At 43.8% G+C, this 21180-nt stretch overlaps 1 protein-coding gene across 3 annotated transcripts in view; it reads left to right on the top strand.

Moving 5' to 3' along the window:
* Positions 1-21180, top strand: part of Kntc1 (kinetochore associated 1) — a 70509-nt gene that overhangs the window by 5771 nt on the left and 43558 nt on the right. For 2 of the 3 annotated variants that reach the window (NM_001437346.1, XM_087578429.1), the window contains 24 exon segments: positions 197-312; positions 778-850; positions 1674-1751; positions 3127-3161; positions 3410-3529; positions 5088-5181; positions 6090-6142; positions 6407-6522; positions 6864-6918; positions 7765-7863; positions 9085-9128; positions 9237-9302; positions 9389-9464; positions 10938-11060; positions 11151-11240; positions 12571-12624; positions 13501-13562; positions 15039-15150; positions 16633-16776; positions 17305-17361; positions 17565-17666; positions 19048-19167; positions 19262-19405; positions 20793-20891. In NM_001437346.1, coding sequence (NP_001424275.1) covers positions 197-312; positions 778-850; positions 1674-1751; positions 3127-3161; positions 3410-3529; positions 5088-5181; positions 6090-6142; positions 6407-6522; positions 6864-6918; positions 7765-7863; positions 9085-9128; positions 9237-9302; positions 9389-9464; positions 10938-11060; positions 11151-11240; positions 12571-12624; positions 13501-13562; positions 15039-15150; positions 16633-16776; positions 17305-17361; positions 17565-17666; positions 19048-19167; positions 19262-19405; positions 20793-20891 — 2132 coding nt within the window. 3 annotated transcript variants of the gene reach the window in all.

Genomic DNA, 21180 nt, shown 5'->3' with positions numbered 1-21180 from the left:
CAGGACAGCCAGGGCTACACAGAGAAGCCCTTTCAATCCTGTCTGCTGCTCATATGTTGGGGTTATGGGCATACACCGCCATGTCCGGCAGAGATTGGTATAAATTATTGACTTTTTTGGTATGCAGATTTCCACTTTTTAAACTGAAATTACGGATTGTTGAAAATCGCCCGTAACTTGGATTTGAAATTTTCAGACACTGACGTGGACGTGGTTGGCCTGTGTCCAGAAGGAAAGTTTCTCTTTGTGGGGGAGAGAAGCGGCAACTTTCATCTTATCTATGTAACATCGAAGCGAACTCTGTTCACCAAGGTAAGGGCCGCGCTTCCCTCCTCGCCTAACCTCTTAGACAGCAAGTCCAGCAAGCATTCACTTAGCCTGCGTTTAAAAGTTAAAAAAAAAAAAATTCTGTTATGTTAAATCTAAGAAGCAGACTGTAAAATTATACGGAGTCAACTCAAAAGTGAAAAGCGGCGCGCTGGAGACACTGCGCATGCTCGCTGGGGTTTAGGTACTGAGTTCTCAAATCCGTGGATCTCAGACGCCTCAGGGGTTGCGTTTCAGACATTTACATTACAATTCCTAACAGAATGAAGTAGCAATGAAATAATTTTACGTCACCACAGCATGAGAGACTTTTTGAAAGAGAACCGCTGATTTAGGATGTGGTCTGTTATGGCTGACATTAGTCGATGAGTAGGGTGTGAACAGCAAACTCCCTCCTAGCAGCTGCCTATCTCGATTTACTCCTGCTATTTGGAATCCGTTTGCAATTAGGCCTTTGTGGAGAAAGCCGAGGATGAGCGTACTTACCGGAGTCTCGTTATTGAGAAAGATGGTTCAAATGAAGGTAAGTTTCTTTGAATTTTTTTTTTTTTTTTGGCATGGTTTTTGATGGATACCCAATCAAGCATTCACATTTATGTTCAATAAGCATTGTAAGTTAATTGTTGTGCTACCTAAATCATGGTAGATTTCTGTAAATACAATTAATATAAGAAAGAAATCTTTGCTTTTTTTGTTTTGTTTGTTTTCTTTCTGAGACAGAGTCTCACTATGTAGCCCTTGCTGGCCTGAAATTCACTCAATACACCAACCAGGCTGCCCTCAAAGAGAGCTACTGGCCTCTGCCTCCTGCTGGGGCTAAAGACTAAGGATTCCACACCCAGCACAGGGTTTTTTCTTTTTTGAGCAGAGTGAGTGCTGGTTTGTTAGGGAACAGAGAGCACTGCGGGGAATAGGAGGTATCCCTCTTCTAGGGGGAAATAACACCTTGAAGAGCTGAATCTTAGCTTTTCTCCTTCATTCCAGTCCTTTAAAATATGTGTTAGGTTTAGTCAGTGTGTGCGTGCCTGTGTGTGTGTGCCTGTGCATGTGCCTCTGTGTGTGTGCCTCTGTGTGTGTGTGTGTGTGTATGTTCCCAGGACCACATTCCTCCGACCCACTAGTGGGGGTCAAAGTAGTAGATGTCAAAGGACAACTTGTGGGACTTGATTCTCTTCTCTCTTTGTACCCTGTGGGTCTCCGGTTATCAATGTGGCAACCGGTACCTTTACCTCCTGACCCATCGCCCCAGCCCTGGTTGAGAGAGTTCAGAGCTGGTTCCCAGTATTGCTTTGGATCTCCTGTCCACCTGCCTTTTATAGAAACTGGCTTTGATTTTACTTTACCAGGTACCTATTATATGTTGCTTCTGACGAACAACGGATTTTTTTACATTACAAACCTCCAGCTTTCACAAATTGAACAAGGTAAAGTAGTGTTTCCTTATCGATTAGTGAAAGGGTTTATTAGTTTTCGAGTAAGTCTTCAAATATTCCTTTTGAGAAAATTTTAATTTAGTTGTATCCTATGGTCCGGGGTATATATACTTAGACATATCCAGAATTCACTTAATTGGATCTGGTAGGATATGAAAAATATCATTTGGTTCCAGCCTTCTAACAGTTTATAGCTTAACTGGAAAGAAAAGACAACATCAATAACTGGCTTTTTGTGATACTGAAGGGCAGACTCAGGGTCTTGTGCGTACTGGGTAAGTGCTCCACCACTGAACGCCATGTCAGCTGCTAATTGGCTTTTTGAAGGAGTGACTGAACAGTCATGGAAATGGCTAACCTAATATCACAACGTGAACTGGTGAGATGGCTCAGTAGGTAAGAGCACTTTGTTAGAAAGCATGAGGACGTGAGTTCAAATCCCCAGTACCTGTGGAAAAAGCTGTCCAAGCTATACATCTGCCTGTAACTCTAACTGGGGGTGCAGAGTAGATGCAGGTGAACCCTCAGTGTGTGCTCGACAGCCAGCACAGCTGCACCGGTGCGCTCCTGGTGCAGGGAGCCATCCTGTCTAAAGGCAGAGCAGAGACCAATAGAGGTGGATAATCCTGTTCCGTCCTCTGTACGTGCAAGCACGGTGCACGTGTCCCTACACTACCATGCACCCATCACACACAGCAAACACAGTGTGGAGTAGCCATCAGTAGTCACCCCGTGGTGTGGACCGTAAGTCTCCCTGAGTCAGGTAAAACTGAGGCATGCGTCTCCACAAGCCTTACTGACGTCTATTGCTTGCTAGGTGCATGTTAGGGCCTGTGTTTAGGATTGTGTTTTAAGTTACATTATTTTTGATGGTGGGTATGGCTCATGTTTTTAATCCCAATTCTGAGAGGCAAGAGTACCTCGGTGAGTTCAAAGCCAGTCTGCTCTACATAGTTCCAGGACAGCCAGGGCTACATAGAGATCTCATCTCAAACAAACAAAAAAATTTAAGATACACTATATTTTATGGCTAAGGCAGGATCTAGACAGATAGAAGAGATATATCTGGCTCAGATGGGAACTGGTGAATACTTTACATTTGAGCCTCAGGCTTGAGTAGATGTGGTGGTAGGGTGGTGTAGAGGCCCTTGATCGGGCTCTGTGCAGTTAGCTGACGCCTGGTGTACCATAAACTCACGGGGAACATCCTCCATTAGAAAGAGTAACTTGTGGATCCTGGTTTGTGTCCTTTGACTAGGGTGTATTAATTTCACTCTAACTCAAAGGGAGACAAGTCTTGTTTTTAGTCTCTATAAACTGTAGGTTGATACTATGTTTAGATGGCTTTTTTTTTCCTTTAATGAAGCAATTGAGAACACAGACTTGGATTCAGCCAAGAAGGTAAGCAAAGAAAATCATATTGCCTTTTAAAACGCTTATTTACTGTGAGTGTAGAGGCTGTTTCTGTGATGAATGTTGTACTGTGTGATAGGACAGGATCTGCTATAATGTAACACCTAAGGAACTCTTCTGTTCAAAACATAGATGAGTGATTTAAATGGCTTCATATGGTTTTCCGTGTGTGTGTGTGTGTGTGTGTGTGTGTGTGTGTGTGTGTGTGTTACTCTAATTTTTTTTTTATTTTGCAGTTGCAAGGACAATTCAAATGTAGTTTTATTTCTACTGAAAGTTACCACAGTTCTGGTTGCCTCAATCTCCTGGCATCTCAATCTGGAAAATTTGCAAATGAAACTTCTGTGATAATTGGGGTAATTCTTTCTATAACTTTTGTTCTTGTCTGAAACATTTCTTCTTAGTTAAAGTACAATTAGTTTGTAATGTGACAGGAATAGAAATAAGAGCTAGAGGCTCGATGGTTAAGAGTCCTTGCTTCCCTTGAGGAAGACCAGAGATTGGTCCCCAGCATCTAAGTTGTGCTGGTACAAATGCCTGTTACTCAGCTCCAGAAGATCTGCTGCCCCCTTGTGGTCCCTGGGTGCCCACACACACACATGCACATACACACTCACATAAATCATAAAAATGGAAAATAAATCATTTAAAAAGAGACAAGCCAGGCATGGTGGCACACTGCTCTAATCTCGTACCCTGTCTCAAAAAAAAAAAAATGGATGGGGGGATTACAAAATCAGGATTATAAAATTAACTAAGTAACCCTCTCTGTGTTAGATCATCAGTGTTGATTTTCATCAGTCTGTCTCCGAAATTTTCTTCTCTTTTCTTTTGTGTCTTGAGTCAGGGTCTGACTGTGTAGCCCTGGCTGTCCTTGAACTCAGAGATCCCCCTGCCTCTGCCTCTCTCATGCTGGGATCAATGGTGTGTGTCACAGTACCAGCAGTTTCATTTGATCAGGCAGAGTTTTGTTCCTTCGCCCAGCCACGTTTCAGCATCTCTTTCAACTTAGAAGCCATAGAAAAAGAAACCAAAAGAGGCTCCATGTTGAGAGCGGCACCCGTGGCCATGCCTCTGAACGCTAATCGAGAATCATTAGCTCTCTTATGCCCCTGTTCAATCATTGCCGTTATGCAGTGAGAGTGGTCATCAAAGGCCTACTGGGACATCTTCCTGCCTCTGCCCTCTCTGCACTGGGATGAGTGACCCACACCACCAGGCATAGTTTTTGTCTCTTTGTTTCTTTTCCTTTTTTAGTAAGCAAAAGCCTATGCTTATAATGTCGGGAGAGTTTCTTTCTCTTTAGGGTAAGATGTTTAGGGTGTGTACTCAAACGTTCAAGAGATAGCAACAAAGTATGAGTACCTCATCGTCCTTCCCAGACTCGTCTTTATTTGTTTGTTTGTTTGTTTGTGTACGTGATGCTGCAGAAGCCCTGACAGGCTGTCAGATCCCTTGGAGTTGAGATATAGGCAGTTGTGGAACACTGGTAGAGGGTGGTCCTCTGGCACAACAGCAAGCTCTCGTAACCGCCGAACCATCTCATTAGTCCTCCAGTCAGTTCTGAGGCTGAGAGAAACAGATGGCTCTAGGTGTAAGGCCCGTGCCTGCAAACCTGGTGTCAGACTCGTCCCGATAGGAGGCTCACACAAGAGGATCTTAGTGAGGCCAGCCCGGAAAACAGCAGCACAGCGCCTGAGAACGGAATAGAAGTGGCCGGGAATGTAGCTTAGGGGTAGAGTGCTCACTGAGCTTCACAAAGCCCTGGGGGCTCATTCTCCAGCATCCTTTCGTGTGAACACGTACATACATGTGCCTGAACTCAATGTATACAGTTTAGGTGCATCTGCTTCGCGCGATTCCTGGAAGGTTTGGGTTTAAGTTACCGACTGATGCACTGTTTTGTGTTTCCAGGGAACTGGTAGCTGTGCGTTCTCAAAATGGGAACCAGATTCTACCAAGAAAGACATGTCTCTTAAGAACTTTGTGGACACGGACATTATTAGAGGTAACGATAAACCACAGACACTCCTTTCTGTTGCTGCTCTCCAGTGTGCCGGGCTGGGCTCAGATTTGCTGTGTAGTGAGGCTGACCTTGAACTTACGATCCTCCAGCACTGTGGAGTGGTAGTATAGGCTGGCGCCACCGTAGATAAAGCATGTGCTGTGTAGGATTGGAGGGTATGTTGTCTGAGTGTGAGTGGAGGTCAGAGGATTGATCTCAGCTAGTCAGACTTGGTGGCAGTAGCCATTTCCACCGAACCGTCTTGCAGGTGCTCTGGCCCATTTATCTTTCGTTTTTAAGTTACATTTGTTTAGTTTGTACATTACCTGCATAAATTTGGCTACCTTAATGTATGTGCATGTGGCAATCAGAGGCCCCCTGGGAAGCGATTCTCCTTCCCTCATGTTGCTCCTGAGGACTGGGCTCAGGTTCTCAGACATGGCGAGCGCTTTTATTAGCTTTTATTCCTGCCCTGTTTTTGTTTTTGTTTTTGTTTGTTTTTGAAATAGGTCTTACTATAGTCTAGACTGATTGATTATAGGAGCCCAACTTGCCTGAAATCTGAGCGTTTCTCCTGTTTGACTTTGCATAATGCTGGGAGTGCAGGTACAAGCCGCTTTTCCAAGCACAGGTCATTTTGTTATCTCACTGAAGCAAGCCAGATTCATTCGGGGACTTCTGTCCATACTCATGAGTGTCCAGTCATTACCTTTGCAGAGACTTTGTGTTTTATTGGTCACCTTGAAACAAGAGCAGCGGTGACAAAAGTCACAAGTGAGGCAGGAGTAGCTGAAAGTGGGGACATCATTTAAATGTAGTTCTGTCCTTTCATGAAGACATGATTTATAGTTGAACCAGGGTCCTACATGAGAGTGAAATAAAACCCTTAGACATCTCCCTTTCTCTTTCAGGTGCAAAGTCATTTCAGCTGATCGACAATCTGCTTTTTGTGCTTGATACTGATGTACGTTTCTGATACTTTAGTGGCTTCATTTACTACGACCATTGTTTTGTTCTTTGAGCCTTGGTGCTACGGAGTCAGCTCCCAGCCTACCACTGAGCCAGTCTTCCACCGATAACACATTCATTAATAAAAGCAGTAGACAGGGACGTCAGCTGGGGCGGATGCCTATCTGAGTGCCAGGCTTCATCTCACTGTGCACTAGGAAATGTAGCCTGACGTTTAACTTTGAAGTCATAGCTGTCTAAGTGAGTGTCTTTCCCGTAGAATGTGCTGAGCTTGTGGGATGCTTATACTCTCACTCCGGTGTGGAACTGGCCTTCTCTTCCCATAGAGCAGTTTCTCCTCACGACAGAAGCGGACTCCCCCTCTTCAGTTACCTGGTAGGTTGGGGGTCTGGTTAGTAGGGATTTCCATAACACCAATGTCTGTCTGGCTTCATTCAGACATTCACTACATCTTCTGTTTGAAATCACATCTGAGTCGGTCTGGCAGAGGAAGGACTGATCTATTCTTTGCCAGTTTCTATTTGGTACAAATAGATAACATAATGTGAGCATCCGCGTGTTTATGGTAGAGACAGACTCTGGGATGTGTAGCTGTGAAACAGAGTCCACGGTCTTCTCTGAATACGCTTTGACCTTTCTGTGAGAATATCACTTTATGTAAGTTTATCTTTAGGGACATACGTAGCCTTTTAACTTGAGTTTCTCTTCATTTTTAGGCAAGGGATTACAAACCTCAAATTAGTCACGCTGACAGCTACCACGAAGGAGAAGGTACCGGGGATTTCAGTCCCGTTCACTGGTCGGTTATTGCTCCCAGCCTGCTAAAGTGTAGTTCCCACAGACCCCGACAAACGAGGGTTAATATGCAGAGTCCAGTTTTCACAGAACAGATGGAAATCGTGGCTCTTTATTTCAAACAGAAGATTTTTAGGAACCAAAAATGAGCCAGGCAGTGGTGGCACTCGGGAGGCAGAGGCAGGTGGATCTCTGGGAGTTTTAAGTCATCATCCTGGGCTACAGAGCTACACAGAGAAACCCTGTCTCTGGAAAAAAAAATTATAAGAACTTATTTGAGCTAGGTGTGGTATCTCATGAGTAGTTCTAACATTCAGGAGGCTGAGACAGCAAGGTCATGAGTTCAAGGCTCTCCCGGGTTGTATAGCAAGTCCCTATGTCAGAAAGACAAGGGCTGGGGATGAAAGAGTAGCTACTTAGTGTGTGCAAGGCACTGAATGTAGCCTCCAGTGCTGAGAAAAGCAGGAAGGGAAAGGGCAGAGAAAGGGAAAAAGGAAAGCAAATAGAAAGAAAGTGTGGGGACAGAAACCGCGGCATTCACTGGCTTGGTTGTGGTGAAGGTGCCGCACTCCAGGAGCGGGGGAGGCGGGTCTGTGTGCGTTTTCATTCAACAGGGTAGGTGGGCAAGAGTTTTCTTCGTTTTCTGTCTTTAAAGGACACGATTTTCTGTGTAGCTTTATATAATGACGGTGGCAGGCCTCCTTACGTAGTAAGAGAATGTTGTGGTTTGTCACGTCTGGCTTTGTACAGGATTTTTAGTAGACGTCTTGACGTGAAAGTGCTGACTTGTGCTAATAGGCTTATATTTTTCATTTCCCGTAGATGAGAAACCTCATCATTTATTCGTTACCCACGATGGAAATACTGTATTCTTTGGAAGTGTCTAGTGTTTCTTCTTTAGTTCAAACAGGAATTAGCACGGTATGTCTTCGCACATTTTTAACTACTTTGCTATATTATTTTTTATTTTTACGAGTAAGAAAAGCATACGTGGAACTTAGTGCAATACTTGGCTTGATCTCTGGCTTATACCTGTGTTCATTGCCAACACAGAGACCCAGCCTCGTCTTCACACAAAGTAAGATAATCCTTCATCTGCTATTCAGTTGTTTTATTTTTACAAACTGTCTTGTTTTGAATTTTGCGTGTGTCTGTGGGTGAGCATGTGTGTGAGAAGTGTCAGATCCTCTGAAGCTGGAGTTACAGACAGTTGTGAGTCCTTGCGGAGGCTGGGGGATTCCAGCTCAGGTCCTCTGCAGGAGCAGCATGCGCTCTCCACCTCTGAGCTGTCCAGTCCTGCCTCAGCTTCTTGGCTCTCTTTTTGTCCCTATGGGACTATCGATGACAATGACATGCTGTGCACAGACATTCGTGCAGGCTGAATACCCATGCACATAAAATCATAATTTTAAAAGAATATATATTCCTTTATTTATATGTTCATATAAAGAACACATGTTCTTATATATTCATGTATAACACTGTTGAGGCCTGGAGACATTGCTAAGCGTGCCTGCTGCTCTTGCAGAGGACTTGAATTTGGTTTCCAGCCTTCAAAGGGTGCCTCCTAACCCCTGTGTCTCCAAGTCCAGAGAATCTGACGCCATCTTCTGTTCAGACCCGTGCATTTACATGGTGCACAGACATACATTCAAACAGACACATACAATAAAATAAAGTGTAAATAAGGAATTTTTTTAAGAAGAAAAAGAAGAAGGCCATTTTTAGCCTTCCTACCAAGATGACTGACCGGGTGGTGTTGTTCATCGCCACATCCGATAACCCAAGTTTGGGGCCCCTCCAGGTCTCCCCCGTGGTCAGATCCTCCTCTGATCATTAGCAAGTTCTTTATATGGCATGACTTCTAAACCAGGGGGAAATCTTTTCCCTTAATGTTTGCATTTTCTCCTAGTGATTTTAAGAATCAATGGATGGGGGACTGGGGATTTAGCTCAGTGGTAGAGCGCTTACCTAGGAAGCGCAAGGCCCTGGGTTCGGTCCCCAGCTCTGAAAAAAAGAACCAAAAAAAAAGAATCAATGGATGGATAATTTTTGCCAGAACTGTTTGTGTTTTCTAATAATCATAAAGTACTTGGTGGTGTTTACATTTGCGTTTTAATCATGGTCTCGTTCTGATTGTAGGACACCATATACCTTCTGGAAGGAGTTCACAAAAATGATCCTAAGTAGGTCATGCTTTGTTTTCTCAAATAATTCATACATAGCGGCTCAACTAGAGTTTGCTCACGAATACCACGTGGCTGAGCTACTCACGGTGTAATTTTTGTTTTCAGCCTATGTGAAGACTCTGTGTCTAACTTAGAACTTAGGTACCTCACAGAGGTGTTACCAGAAAACAGGTAACTTCTCTTATTTTAAAAAAGCATCATTTGCCCTTTAATGAGAAAGGTAAAGTCCCTGATGAGCGTCTTCTCCAACTCTTCAGACTGAGCCGGCTACTTCACAAGCACAGATTTGCCGATGCCGAGAGCTTTGCCATTCAGTTTGGACTGGACGTTGAGGTAAGCATTCATTTGTTCCTTTGTTCTCAGGCAGTCACTCTTGGTGTGCTGGAGGCTGGAGATGCAGAAGGGTGACACGTGGTCACCAAGTGATCTAGTGTGCAGCCGGGACTCGGCCACCACATTCTTACCTGAATTAGTTAGAACAAGAGCTCGAGGGGCCAGGGAGATGGCTCAGCACTTTAGAGAACTTATTCTTGCAGAGGGCCAGGGTTCAAGTCCCAGTACCCACATGGTGGCTAACAATCATATGTAACTTCAATTCTAGGGAATCTGAGTAGGCCCAGTTTGCGGGGTGCTGGTGCACAAGCCTTTAATGTCAGCACTGGGAGAGGCATAGGCGGGTCTTTGTGAGTTTCAGTCCAGCCTGGTCTGTGTAGCAAGACAGAGGGAGAGAGATCACTGAAGAGAGATTGTATCAAAACAAAAAATAGTGATAATAATATAGCTATGCTTGTAGCGATTTGCAATATGCACAAACATCATGTGACTTAATAGGTCTCTAAACTCCTTCCTCCTGTGTTTACCAGAGCCTCCTCCCTCTGATAAACTCCCTCCTGTGCTGCCTCCAAGCCCTCCACTCTAAGCTGGGTCTCTGCTTTGTTTCTGTGCGTTCTGTTGGTTTGGGCTGTGCATCTATGAGATCACGCATCTTCTTTCTGGGCCTGGCTTGTGTCACTCAGCATGGCATCCTACAAGTTGGGCCATGTTGTTAGTGACAAAGTGGCTTCTTTTCTGAGGCTCTAGTCTTCGGCTGTATATAGGCCATATTTTACTGATTTGCTTATCCATCAGTGGGCAATTGATTAGATTCATGTCTTAGCTTAAATTCTTTGAAGATTTCCTGACATGTTAAGGTTTCAATAAAAATGGTTTGTTTTTTTTTTAGAATAGAGTTTATTCAGGGCATGGGGAGAGGAGTTAAGAGAAAAAGGCAGAAAAAGGCAGAGAGAGAGAGAGAGAGAGAGAGAGAGAGAGAGAGGGAGGGAGAAGAGTAGGGAAAAAGAAGAGTAGAGCCCAGCCATGAGCACGTGGAGAGAGGAGGAGACGGAATGGAGGCAGGAAGGCAAGAGCAAGAAAGGAGCAAAAGTGTTTTTCATAATTCCTAATAATCTGGGTTTATTGTCTAGATGGGTTTTTTTGTTCCCTTCCTTCCTTCCCTCCTTCCTTTCTTTTTTTTTTTTTTTAAAGCCAAGGTCTTACTATCCAGCCTATGGCTGGCCTAGCGTTCCCTCTATTGACCAGTCTGGTGATGAATTTGCAGAGATCCCTTGCCTCTGGCTCCCAAGCGCTGAGACTAAAGGTGTGCGCCGCTGTGACCAGTGAGACCTGTCTTGCTCGAGCTTCATTCCTGATTACGGGGGAGAAACACCATTCCTCAGTCCTTTGTTCTCCCTAGCTGGCTGGGAACAGTGTCGTGCTGAGACACTACGTATGCTCCAAGGCACTGACTGTGGCAAGTTTGTGTTACAGCTTGTTTATAAGGTCAAATCAAATGATATATTGGAGAAGCTGGCTTTGATCTCAGACAAGAGCGAGCAGTCCGAATGGCAGCAACTTGTAGATGAAGCCAAAGAAAACCTATGCAAAATCCAGGTGTGTCCTCCCAGTGAAAGTCTGCAGTTTGGGGGGGCGGTTTGCTGTCCAATATTATTAACTTACCTTCATCTGACGTGTTTTAAACAGGACGATGACTTCGTGGTGAATTTCTGCCTCAAGGCCCAATGGGTCACCTATGAAACCACCCAGGAAATGCTCAGTTATGCCAAAACCAGGGTAAGTTATTTTCCTTGAGGAAAAATTTGCTTTAGTCACTCATGATGATTCTATCAGCTAAAATGTATTTTCTTTTTTTTTCCGGAGCTGAGGACTGAACCCAGGGCCTTGCCCTTGCTAGGCAAATGCTCTACCACTGAGCTAAATCCTAACCCCTAAAACGTATTTTCTTGTCCTTTAGTTTTTGTGTTTCTTCTTTAAAAAAAATTTTTTTTTAAAGTGACTTTTTTTTTTTTAAAGATTTATTCATTTATTATATATAAGTACACTGTAGCTGTCTTCAGATACACCAGAAGAGGGAATCGGATCTCTTTTACAGATGGTTGTGAGCCACCATGTGGTTGCTGGGAATTGAACTCAGGACCTCTGGAAGAGCAGTCAGTGCTCTTAACCGCTGAGCCATCTCTCCAGCCCTTAAAAAAATTTTTAAGCAGCCTTTTTCCTTCCAGCTTTGAGCTGGAAGACATAAGACACACTGTAGCCATCTCAAGCTCAAGGCTCTCAAATCAGGATGTTTCTATCTGTCTGTCTGTCTGTCTGTCTGTCTATCTATCTATCTATCTATCTATCTATCTATCTTATTTAGGTTTTCTGAGAAAGGTTTCTCCGTGTAACCCTGGCTGTCCTGGAACTCACTCTGCAGACCAGGCTGGCCTCAAACACAAATCCCCCGTTCTCAGAGCGCGTAACTAAAGGTGTGCGTGTGCCGCCACCACCACGTGACTTGGGCAGTTTTCATATGTACCGTTTTTATACAATGTCTATTTAAGGTACATTTTTATTTTGTTTATTTCTGAGACTGGATCTCATTTTCTAGTTCTGGCTAGCCTGGAACTCCTTATGTAGATCGGGCTGACCTTGAACTCACAAAGATCTGACTGCCTGGGCATCTCAGTATCGGGAAGTCAGGATAATGGCTATTATATTATTTTTAGTTATGTGTTTGTCTGTGTGCAAGCGAATGCAGGTTCCCTCTGAAGGAAGAAAAGGGTATAAGAGTCCCCTGGTGCTGAACTGAGTTGTGGGGTACTCAGAAAGAGCAATAATGATCTTAACTTCTGAACCCCCCATTATCACTTTATTGTTTAATAGCATTGCATATAACAACTTCCTCTTATTTGGGCTTAAATACAGCTTCCTTTCAAAGGTAACGTTTTCTGTCAAGTCAAAGTCCACGCTCTTTATGAAGTCTGACAGTGGGGTCTCCTTGCGGTCTCTTTCCTTTCTCTCTTTTGCACCTATATACAGTGTACTTTGACTCTATCTGTTCCCAGCATGCCCCTGTCCTAACATGTCCTTTTTTTGTGTCTCACTGTCCATGCATGCTTAGCTCATGAAGAAAGAAGACAGAACTCTACCTGCCTGCTCTGATGACTTCTTGGAGGTACTGACATTTTATCCGTAGCTGACTGAGCATGGAGGTGTTGATGATTTTCTTTTCAAGGCAGATTGATATTAAGTGACTGCTTCATACGTCAGCTTCCTTATCATCAACATGGGATCCTTGTGGTTGTTCTGGAGTCAAAGCAACCAATCCCTGCAAAACATTTCTGTCTAGTGTGGGGTAGCTGGTAAACAATAAATGGCCGCCAGTGATGGATACGGACATGCTTACAAGAATGTGTGCATTTAAGTTCCCAAAATAGGGCAGGCAAGGTGGCTCAGGGGGAGCCGGGGGCTTGTGCCAAGCTTGAAGACCCAAGTTCAGACCTTGAGATCCTCATGCTAGGACAGAACCAACTAACTCCTGCAGATTGTCCTGTGCTCTCTGTGTGTTTGTCGTGGTCCGCATACGCACCTCCCCCTCTACACATGACATAATCCAGCTAAGCTTTGCCTTAAATGTAAATGATTACGTAAGAAAACCACTCCTCACATACATCTGTCTTTGTAATAAAATATGGCTAGAAATGTTTTCACTATTTTGCATGGGATATGTTAAGCAATGAACTTGTATGGATGGGAATTGAGCCAAATTATGAGTTAAAATGAGAATGTATGTAAGGCTTCTGGCCCTTGATTTTATCATTTTAAACTTTTTAAATCAGTGTATGTGTGTGTCTGTGTGTGTGTGGATACAAGCACCATGGTGTGCATGTGGAGAGGTCAGAGGACAATGATTTAGAAGCAGTTCTTTCTTATCTTTAAGTGGATTCCAGTGATTGAACATCAGGCCTGAATGGCAAGTGCTTTTCCCTGATGAGTTTTCTTAACCAGCCCACATCCATTATCAAAATTATCAAATTATTTTTTTCTTCAGGTGCTAAAAGCTCATGCGAAGTTAACTACATTTTATGGAGCATTTGGACCAGAGAAATTCAGGTGTGTGTATCCTATTTTTAATTTTAGGTTAAGAACGAAATATAATTTTGGGATGTCATGAGGAAGATAGTAGTCCTTTGAGTGAATCTGTATGCAAAGGAAGGCAGAGGGAGCCTGTGTGTTCAAATGATAGATGAGCTCGATCTTTCCAGCAAGAGCTGGCTTACGAACCTTGCCATTTCTCATTTTGCTCACAGACAGTGCCTGTGTTTTCTAATGGCTTAACTTCCCATCCTTATTAAACATGCCTTATGTTTGTGAATAATAAGTAGGAACTATATTATGGTCTAATTATCTTTTGTTAAGTGAGCCTGTCTATTTGGATACAGTATCTGGGAGCACAGTTGCTGAGGTAAACATCCGTATCTGTCTATCTGTTCTGGTAGATGGCTCAGAGAATGCCTGTTTCCCTCTCATTCACTTAGTCAAAGAACTCTTGTGTTTTGCTAATCTAATTTGTAAAAAGTATTACAAAAATAACTGTTTTGCTTTTGTGTGAAACTTTTTTATCTAATTTTTATCTAAGTTGTTGTTTTGTTTTTAATTTTATATGTATGAGTACAATGTGGCTGTCTTCAGACACACCAGAAGAGAGCATCAGATCCCATTACAGATGGTTGTGAGCCACCATGTGGGTGCTGGGAATTGAACTCAGGACCTCTGGAAGAACAGCCAGTGCTCTTAACCTCTAAGCCATCTCTCCAGCCCCTCAATTTTTCTTTTTCCTTTTTTTTTTTAATTTTTAAGACAAGGTTTCATATAGTCTAGGCTGGCATGAAACTTGCCCTGTAGCATGTATATCTGTGTGAGGGTGTCAGATCCCCTAGAATTGGAGTTACTGACAGTTCTGAGCTGTTATGTGGATGCTAGGATTTGAACCCAGGTCTTTTGGAAGAACAAGCAGCACTTGTTACCGCTGAGCCATCCCGGCAGATTGTTCTTTATGCTGTGACTTTCTGATCTGGTTCTCACATGGAGAGTTACTGCTGTCACTAAACAGGCATTCTCTCAGTTTCAGAATGGAGACTTACTCACAGTATGGAATTTCTCAGTCTGTTTTGTGTTTTACTTTATCTTTAAAAAAAAGATACTCGTTCTTGTAGAGGACTAGCATTCAGTTTCCAGCACCCATGTAGTGGCTTTTAATAATTCATAACCTCAGTTTGAGGAAACCATACTCCTTCCTCTGACCTCTGAGGGGGGGGCCAGCCTGCACATGAGTGGTATATGTAAATATATGCAGGCAAAACACTCATTCACATGAAATAAAATTAAAATTTATAAAGTGAAAAAAGTTAGGTTCCACAAGATGCTCAAGGTGCTTGCCACCAAGTGTGGCCACCAAGTGCGACCTCCTGTGTTCGATCCCTTAGACCACATGATGGGAAGAGAACTGGTTCCTGCAAGTTGCCCTTTGAATGTGTTTGCCATGTATTTTTAATATGCCTAACTCGTTTCTTCCCTCTGGTTTCTCAGTGGTAGCGCTTGGGTTGAATTCCTGAATAATGAAGATGACCTCAAGGATATTTTTGTGCAGCTAAGTGAGGGAAACTTCGATTGTGCTCAGTATCTTTGGCTTAGACATCGGGTAATATATTGTACATTTTAATTTCATCCCTTCCTTCCTTCCTTCCTTTCTTTCTTTTTAAAGATATATTTATATGAATGCTGTGTCTTCGTGTACACCTAAATGCTAGTAGAGGGCATCAGATCCCATTACAGATGGTTGTGAGCCACCATGTGGTTGCTGGGAATTGAACTCAGGACCTCTGGAAGGGCAGTCAGTGCTCTTAACCACTGAGCCATCTCTGCAGCTCTGTTTTAATTTCTTGGTTGCTTTCTAACTTCTGAAGTGGGTGGCCAAGTATTGGAAACCACCCGGCTGTCAAGTGTGACTGGATGGCAGTGTGTCTAGAGTGCTAGGATGTGACCTGTCCCAGGGGAGATGGTCCCAGATAACAGCAGGTCACAGGAAGTGCTGTGGCACACTGATCGTGCCTCCGTTCATCTTCAGAGGCTGATCAGCTTTGGAGGCTTTCCTCAGTAGACATTGGTTTTGTTTGGTTTTGGTTTTTTGGTTTTTTTTGAGACAGGGTTTCTCTGTGTGTGCAGCTCTGTCCTGGAACTTACTCTGTAGACCAGGCTGGCCTTGAACTCAGATATCTGCCTCCTGTCTCTGCCTTTCAAGTGCTGGGATTAAAAGTGTGCACCACCATTGACTGGTAGGCATCATTTTTATTAAGTGATTTATTAATATCATGCTCCTGCTGATGTGGTGGAGAGAAAGTTCCTACTGTTTAGATTTTGGCGAAGGATACTCATTAAAGGTGTTTATCTGATTACTGTGTGCAGTGGCACATAACCTTCAGTCAGCACCTCAGGAGGCTGAAGCAGGAGGATTGCTTAGTCTTGGAATTTCAGGCCAGATTGGGCAATGTAGACCTACTCATCGACAGAGAGACAGTGTTTACCCAGATCCCTTCTCTTGGCTGTCATTGACATAGAACATTTAGGTTCAGAAAGTATTGGCCCTGATGGACACATTAGTGTCTGTGCTATGGCCTCCAGTGGCCTTTCCCTTAGGATACAGTACTTTCTGGTGTCTGTGTGTTCATTGTCTGCTACTCAACTGATGTCTAGTACTAACTAATGCGGTGCCACACCTCCCCCACTTGACTTATTTGCATAGAATAAATTACCTTACTTATTCACTGTTAAGTGACATTGCTGGGCAGTGGTGGTGTCTGCCTTTAATTCCAGCACTTGTAGCACGTGGGCGGCTGAGGCACGTGGATCTCTTGAATTCCAGGTCAGCCAGGGCTACACAGAGAAACCTGTCTCAAAAAAAAAAAAAAAATCAATAATATATTCTTTGAAAATTTTTCTTTAAGGAAATCATTTGCTTCAGTTAGTGTGCAAAGTAGTGGGTTTTGCCGAGGCACTTTGCCGAGTCTCTGTCGTTATACTTGGTTTTTATTTACCCCACTGCTTTTCCCAAGCGTCCTGTAGGTCTTTGTGTTTTGGGGGTTGTTTAATTTTGTCAGACAAGTCTTCCGATTCTGTGATTCAGGCTGACTTTGAAAGCAAGTTCGACGTGAAAATGCTGGAGAATTTGCTGAACTCAATATCTACACAAATCCCCGTGGAAAAACTCTGTTCCTGGTTTAAAAACGACGTGATTCCCTTTGTGAGGAGGATTGTGCCCGAAGGACAAGTGAGTGGCCGCGACCTTCTCCACTCTTACAGATTTGACTTAGTTTAATGCTCCCCATGAGATCCCTGGAGAAGCCCTTAGATCTTCTATCTAAGACGATAAGCTGCATGCAGAGGGGCACGCTTCAGTCTCCGCACTCAGGATTGCTGGGAATTTGAGTCCAGTCTGAACTACACAGGAACTTACAGGCCAGCCTGAGCTCCTGAGTGTGTCCCTGCCCCAGAAGAAACACCCAGCAGAGATGGCGCCAGAATGTTAGCATGTTCAAGGTCTTGGGTTCAGCGTCCAGCCATGTAATCGAGAAACAACTTCTGAGAGAGCATTAGAGGGCTAGAGAGGTGGCTCAGTGGTTAAGGGCACATTCTCCTCTTCCAAAAGACCTGGGTTCAGTTCCCAGCACCTTACAACCTACAGTTCCAGCTCCAGGAGATCTGCTGTACCCCTCAACCCCACGCATATTTTTTAAAAATTCTTAAAAGAAAAACTGTTTTATGAGAATTTTGTTCTTAAGTGGTGTTTCTGTTTCAGAACATTCTTGCAAAATGGCTGGAACAAGCCTCGAGGAACCTAGAGCTAACGGATAAGGTGAGGTCCCTCTACAAAGGTGACAATGACGTTTGCACTCCTACAGCAGCCTCAGACTTGATTTTTTTTTTTCTTTTTTCTTTTTTTTTCGGAGCTGGGGACCGAACCCAGGGCCTTGCGCTTGCTAGGCAAGCGCTCTACCACTGAGCTAAATCCCCAACCCCTTCAGACTTGATTTTTAACAATCTTCGTGTTTTTAAAAGGCAAACTGGCCAGAAAATGGACTTCAACTGGCAGAGGTCTTCTTCACTGCAGAAAAAACTGACAAATTTGGATTCTCGTCCTCTTGGCACTGGATCTCCTTGGTATGATGTTAAGATGAATTTTATGATGAAATTGTAGCATCATAGCAAAGAGTTTGTCTGTGTATATACAGAAAAGCGTCTTCTTGTCTCAGTGCACTGAAAGGGAAAACCTTTTTTTTCTGCTGTATCTATTATAACCTCGACTGTTTCAGCGTAGCCTGTCTACACTGAACCAGCCAAAATGAAAGCAGTAGACATTTTAAATGTAGAATTGGGATTTTCTGCACTAGTGGGATGTCAGAGTCCTTTCAAAGGATGAAAAATGATGGATGAAAATCAGTCAGCAGGAGTTGAGCTGCTTCACTTAACCCAGGAAGGGAGCCGTGCTCTGCTACAATGGTCAGTCTGCAGAAGCGGCAGTGGGATGTGGGCAAGACTCAACACTACGGCATTTGCCTATCGTGAGTGAGGCTCTGTGTGTCACCTGGCATCACAAACCGAAAGAAACCCTGCTACAGGGGGTCATGATCAGGGTGTAGTTCTGGAGGGAGCTATATTTGCCTCCTTGCTATAAATTTCTTTCTTTCTGTCTTCCTCCGTCCCTCCTTCCTTCCCTCCCTCCCTCCTTCCCTCCCTCTTCCTCCCTTCCTTCCTTCCTTCCTTCCTTCCTTCTTTCCTTCCTTCCTTCCTTTCTTCCACTGTTGTCCTGGATCTTGCTCTGTAGGCCAGGCTAGCCTCAAGAGATCTGACTGCATCTGCCTTCCGAGTGCCTGGATTAAACACGTGCATTACCACCGCCTGGCACTTCTAAATTTCTTAAAGTTAATTTCTTTTTCTTTTGAATTTTCTAAAACAGTAAAGGCATGAGTCATACTAGGAAAAGTGTCACTTTTATATTTTTCAAAATTTTATTGGGAGTACTAAAATTGAGTTTATAAATTAATATATAAGACGTAATGAAATCTATCTTGAAGTACTCAGTACTTTAGTACCAGACAAATGTGATCTTGCAGGCTGTGTATTATGACAGCTAGCATGTAGCATGATTGCCACAGTGCTTGCTGAGCATGCATGAAGCCCTGCGTGTGTCCCTAGGACCACGTAAACTGGGTGTGTTGGTGCATACTTGTACTCTGAGGGTGTGGGCGGTAGAGGCAGAAGGATCAGAAATTCAAGGACAAGGGCAGCCTTGGCTTTGTATCCAGTACAAGGCTGACCTGGGCTACTGGAGGTCCTGCCTCAAAACAAAAAAACTAACAAACAAATAATACACACACACACACACACACACACACACACACACACACACACACACACGTGTACAGGTCTCCTGTTACCAGTTCTCACCTTTTTTGTAAATTACTGATGGCTTTGAGATAAGTCTGAGTGTTTCCCTGTCACACTTTTTGTCTCCTTGACCATTTTAATGTCTTTGTTGTAGAAGGATTATCAAAACACGGAGGAAGTCCAACAGTTGCGGACACTGGTGAGCAAGTTGCAGGAGCTGATCATCCTGCATAGGAAATACAACTGCAGGCTGGCCCTCTCTGAGTTTGAGAAGGTGAGAGTGGCAGCCCCCAGCACTGTGTGGCTTTTGTATCCAGTGGTGGCAAGACACTGCATCATTTATGCCCTCCTCCCTGTGCCTCATCTAGGAAAATGCCACCACTGTGGTGTTCCGCATGTTCGACAGGGTCTCGGCCCCAGAGCTGATCCCTTCTGTCTTAGAGAAGTTCGTGAGAGTTTACATTCGGGAACAGAATTTGCAAGAGGAGGAACTTCTTTTGCTCTATATAGAGGTAACGTTTTCTGTATTGTAAAGTATTCATCTCCTATTATGTGACTATATGTGCACACAGACATGGTGTACATGTAGAGGTCTAAAAGTTGGGAGACTCGGTTCTTTCCTCCCCCACTCGGGTCCGGGTGTCTAACTCAGGTCATCAGGCTTGGGGGCAAGGGGCTTTACCCACTGAGCCGTCCCCTGCCCCTGCTTCTGTCTGTGAAGCCTGTGCAGTGCCTCTTCATGTTAAATGCTTGACTCTGGAAGGAGTGTAAGGCTTTACCACTAGCAACTATGAGACGCATTTTGAATTGACCCAGAATATGAGCTAATCTGTTATTGTCAGAGGACCTCGCAACTGTTAGAGAGGCTGATGGGAGGGTTACTCAGGCATATAAGTTCTAAACCAGCTAACACCACAACGAGATCCCATCTCAGCAAGATAAAGGCAGACAGAAGGTGTTTCCCAAGGGCCTCCAGCGAGGTATTAGGAGTGCTCAATACTTACAAGGTTTTGACAGAAGGTGATAAAGATCAGGCCTCCAGAATCTAATCTCCATCCCAACCTGGCAGGTTTTATAGACAGTACAATATTGGCTTTGTTACTTTTGATGTTTTTGTTTTTGTTTTTTTCTTGAGACAAGATCTCTATATAACCCTGGCTGTCCTGGAACTTACTATAGACCAGACTGACCTCAAACTCACAGAGGTCAGCTTACCTCTTAGTGCTGGGTTTAAAGGCATATGTACTACAAGTGGCCCAATAGTTTGTAGACCCTTCAGAAATACGTCCTTTTTAAGTGTTCTGTACCATATATATACAAGTGTAAGCTAAATTTTTGGCAACTTTAATTTTTTTTAAATTTACCATATGTGAGAGTGTGTGCGCACCTCTGTGCATGTCTGTGGGTGTTTCCGTTATGCATTAATTGTATGTGTGAGTTTGGACATGCACATCCCACAACAGTACCCAGGTAGAGGTTGGAGAACTCCTTTCCTGGGTTCAGTTCTTTCTTTCCACCATGCGAATTCCTGGGAGCAAACTTGGGCCAGCAGGCGACTGTACCTGCTGATTACCTTGCTGGCCTGTTTGCCACTTTTTAATAAGCATTTCTAATTTTGTTTGTTTGTTTTTCTTTTTTTTTTTTTTTTTTCCGGAACTGGGGACCAAACCCAGGGCCTTGTGCTTGCTAGGCAAGCACTCTACCACTGAGCTAAATCCCCAACCCCTGTTTGTTTGTTTTTCAAGACAGAGTTTCTCTGTAGCTATCCTGGTGGCTTGAGTTCACTGTGTAGACCAGGCTGGCCTCTGCCTCCTGAGTGCTAGCTGTTAAAGGTCTGCGCCACCACGTCTGGACTGAGCGTTTCTAATGTTTAAAAGTATCTCTGGTTCTCTTCCTTAGGACTTACTAAAGAGGTGCAGCTCTAAGTCAATGACACTGTTCGACACCGCGTGGGAAGCGAAGGCCATGGCCGTGATAAGATGCTTGTCTGACACAGATGTAAGCAAATGCCAACTGCTGGGTTCTTCTATTTTGGGTAGGGAGTTCCCTTTTGACCTTGGCTCTTAAAGCTATTTTCTGGTCGTATTTTCTGGTGGGAAATTTTTCATAGAATGTAAAAAGAATAAAAAGAAGATAAAAACATGCATAATTCTATTTCCTTTGGTAATGGGAAATAAGATGAAAATGCTCTCATTCCATTGCCAAAAGAATCGCCATGGACGTGGGATGCCTCTCTGCTCCAGATCGGCAGTTACTCGGAAATGGAAACTCGTCGCTTGTTGGCATG

Source organism: Rattus norvegicus, chromosome 12 (genome assembly GCF_021556685.1).
Source record: "Rattus norvegicus strain SHRSP/BbbUtx chromosome 12, alternate assembly SHRSP_T2T, whole genome shotgun sequence".
NCBI lineage: Eukaryota > Metazoa > Chordata > Mammalia > Rodentia > Muridae > Rattus > Rattus norvegicus.
Note: the sequence above shows the minus strand (reverse complement) of the source record. Positions and strands in the feature narration are given on the sequence as shown.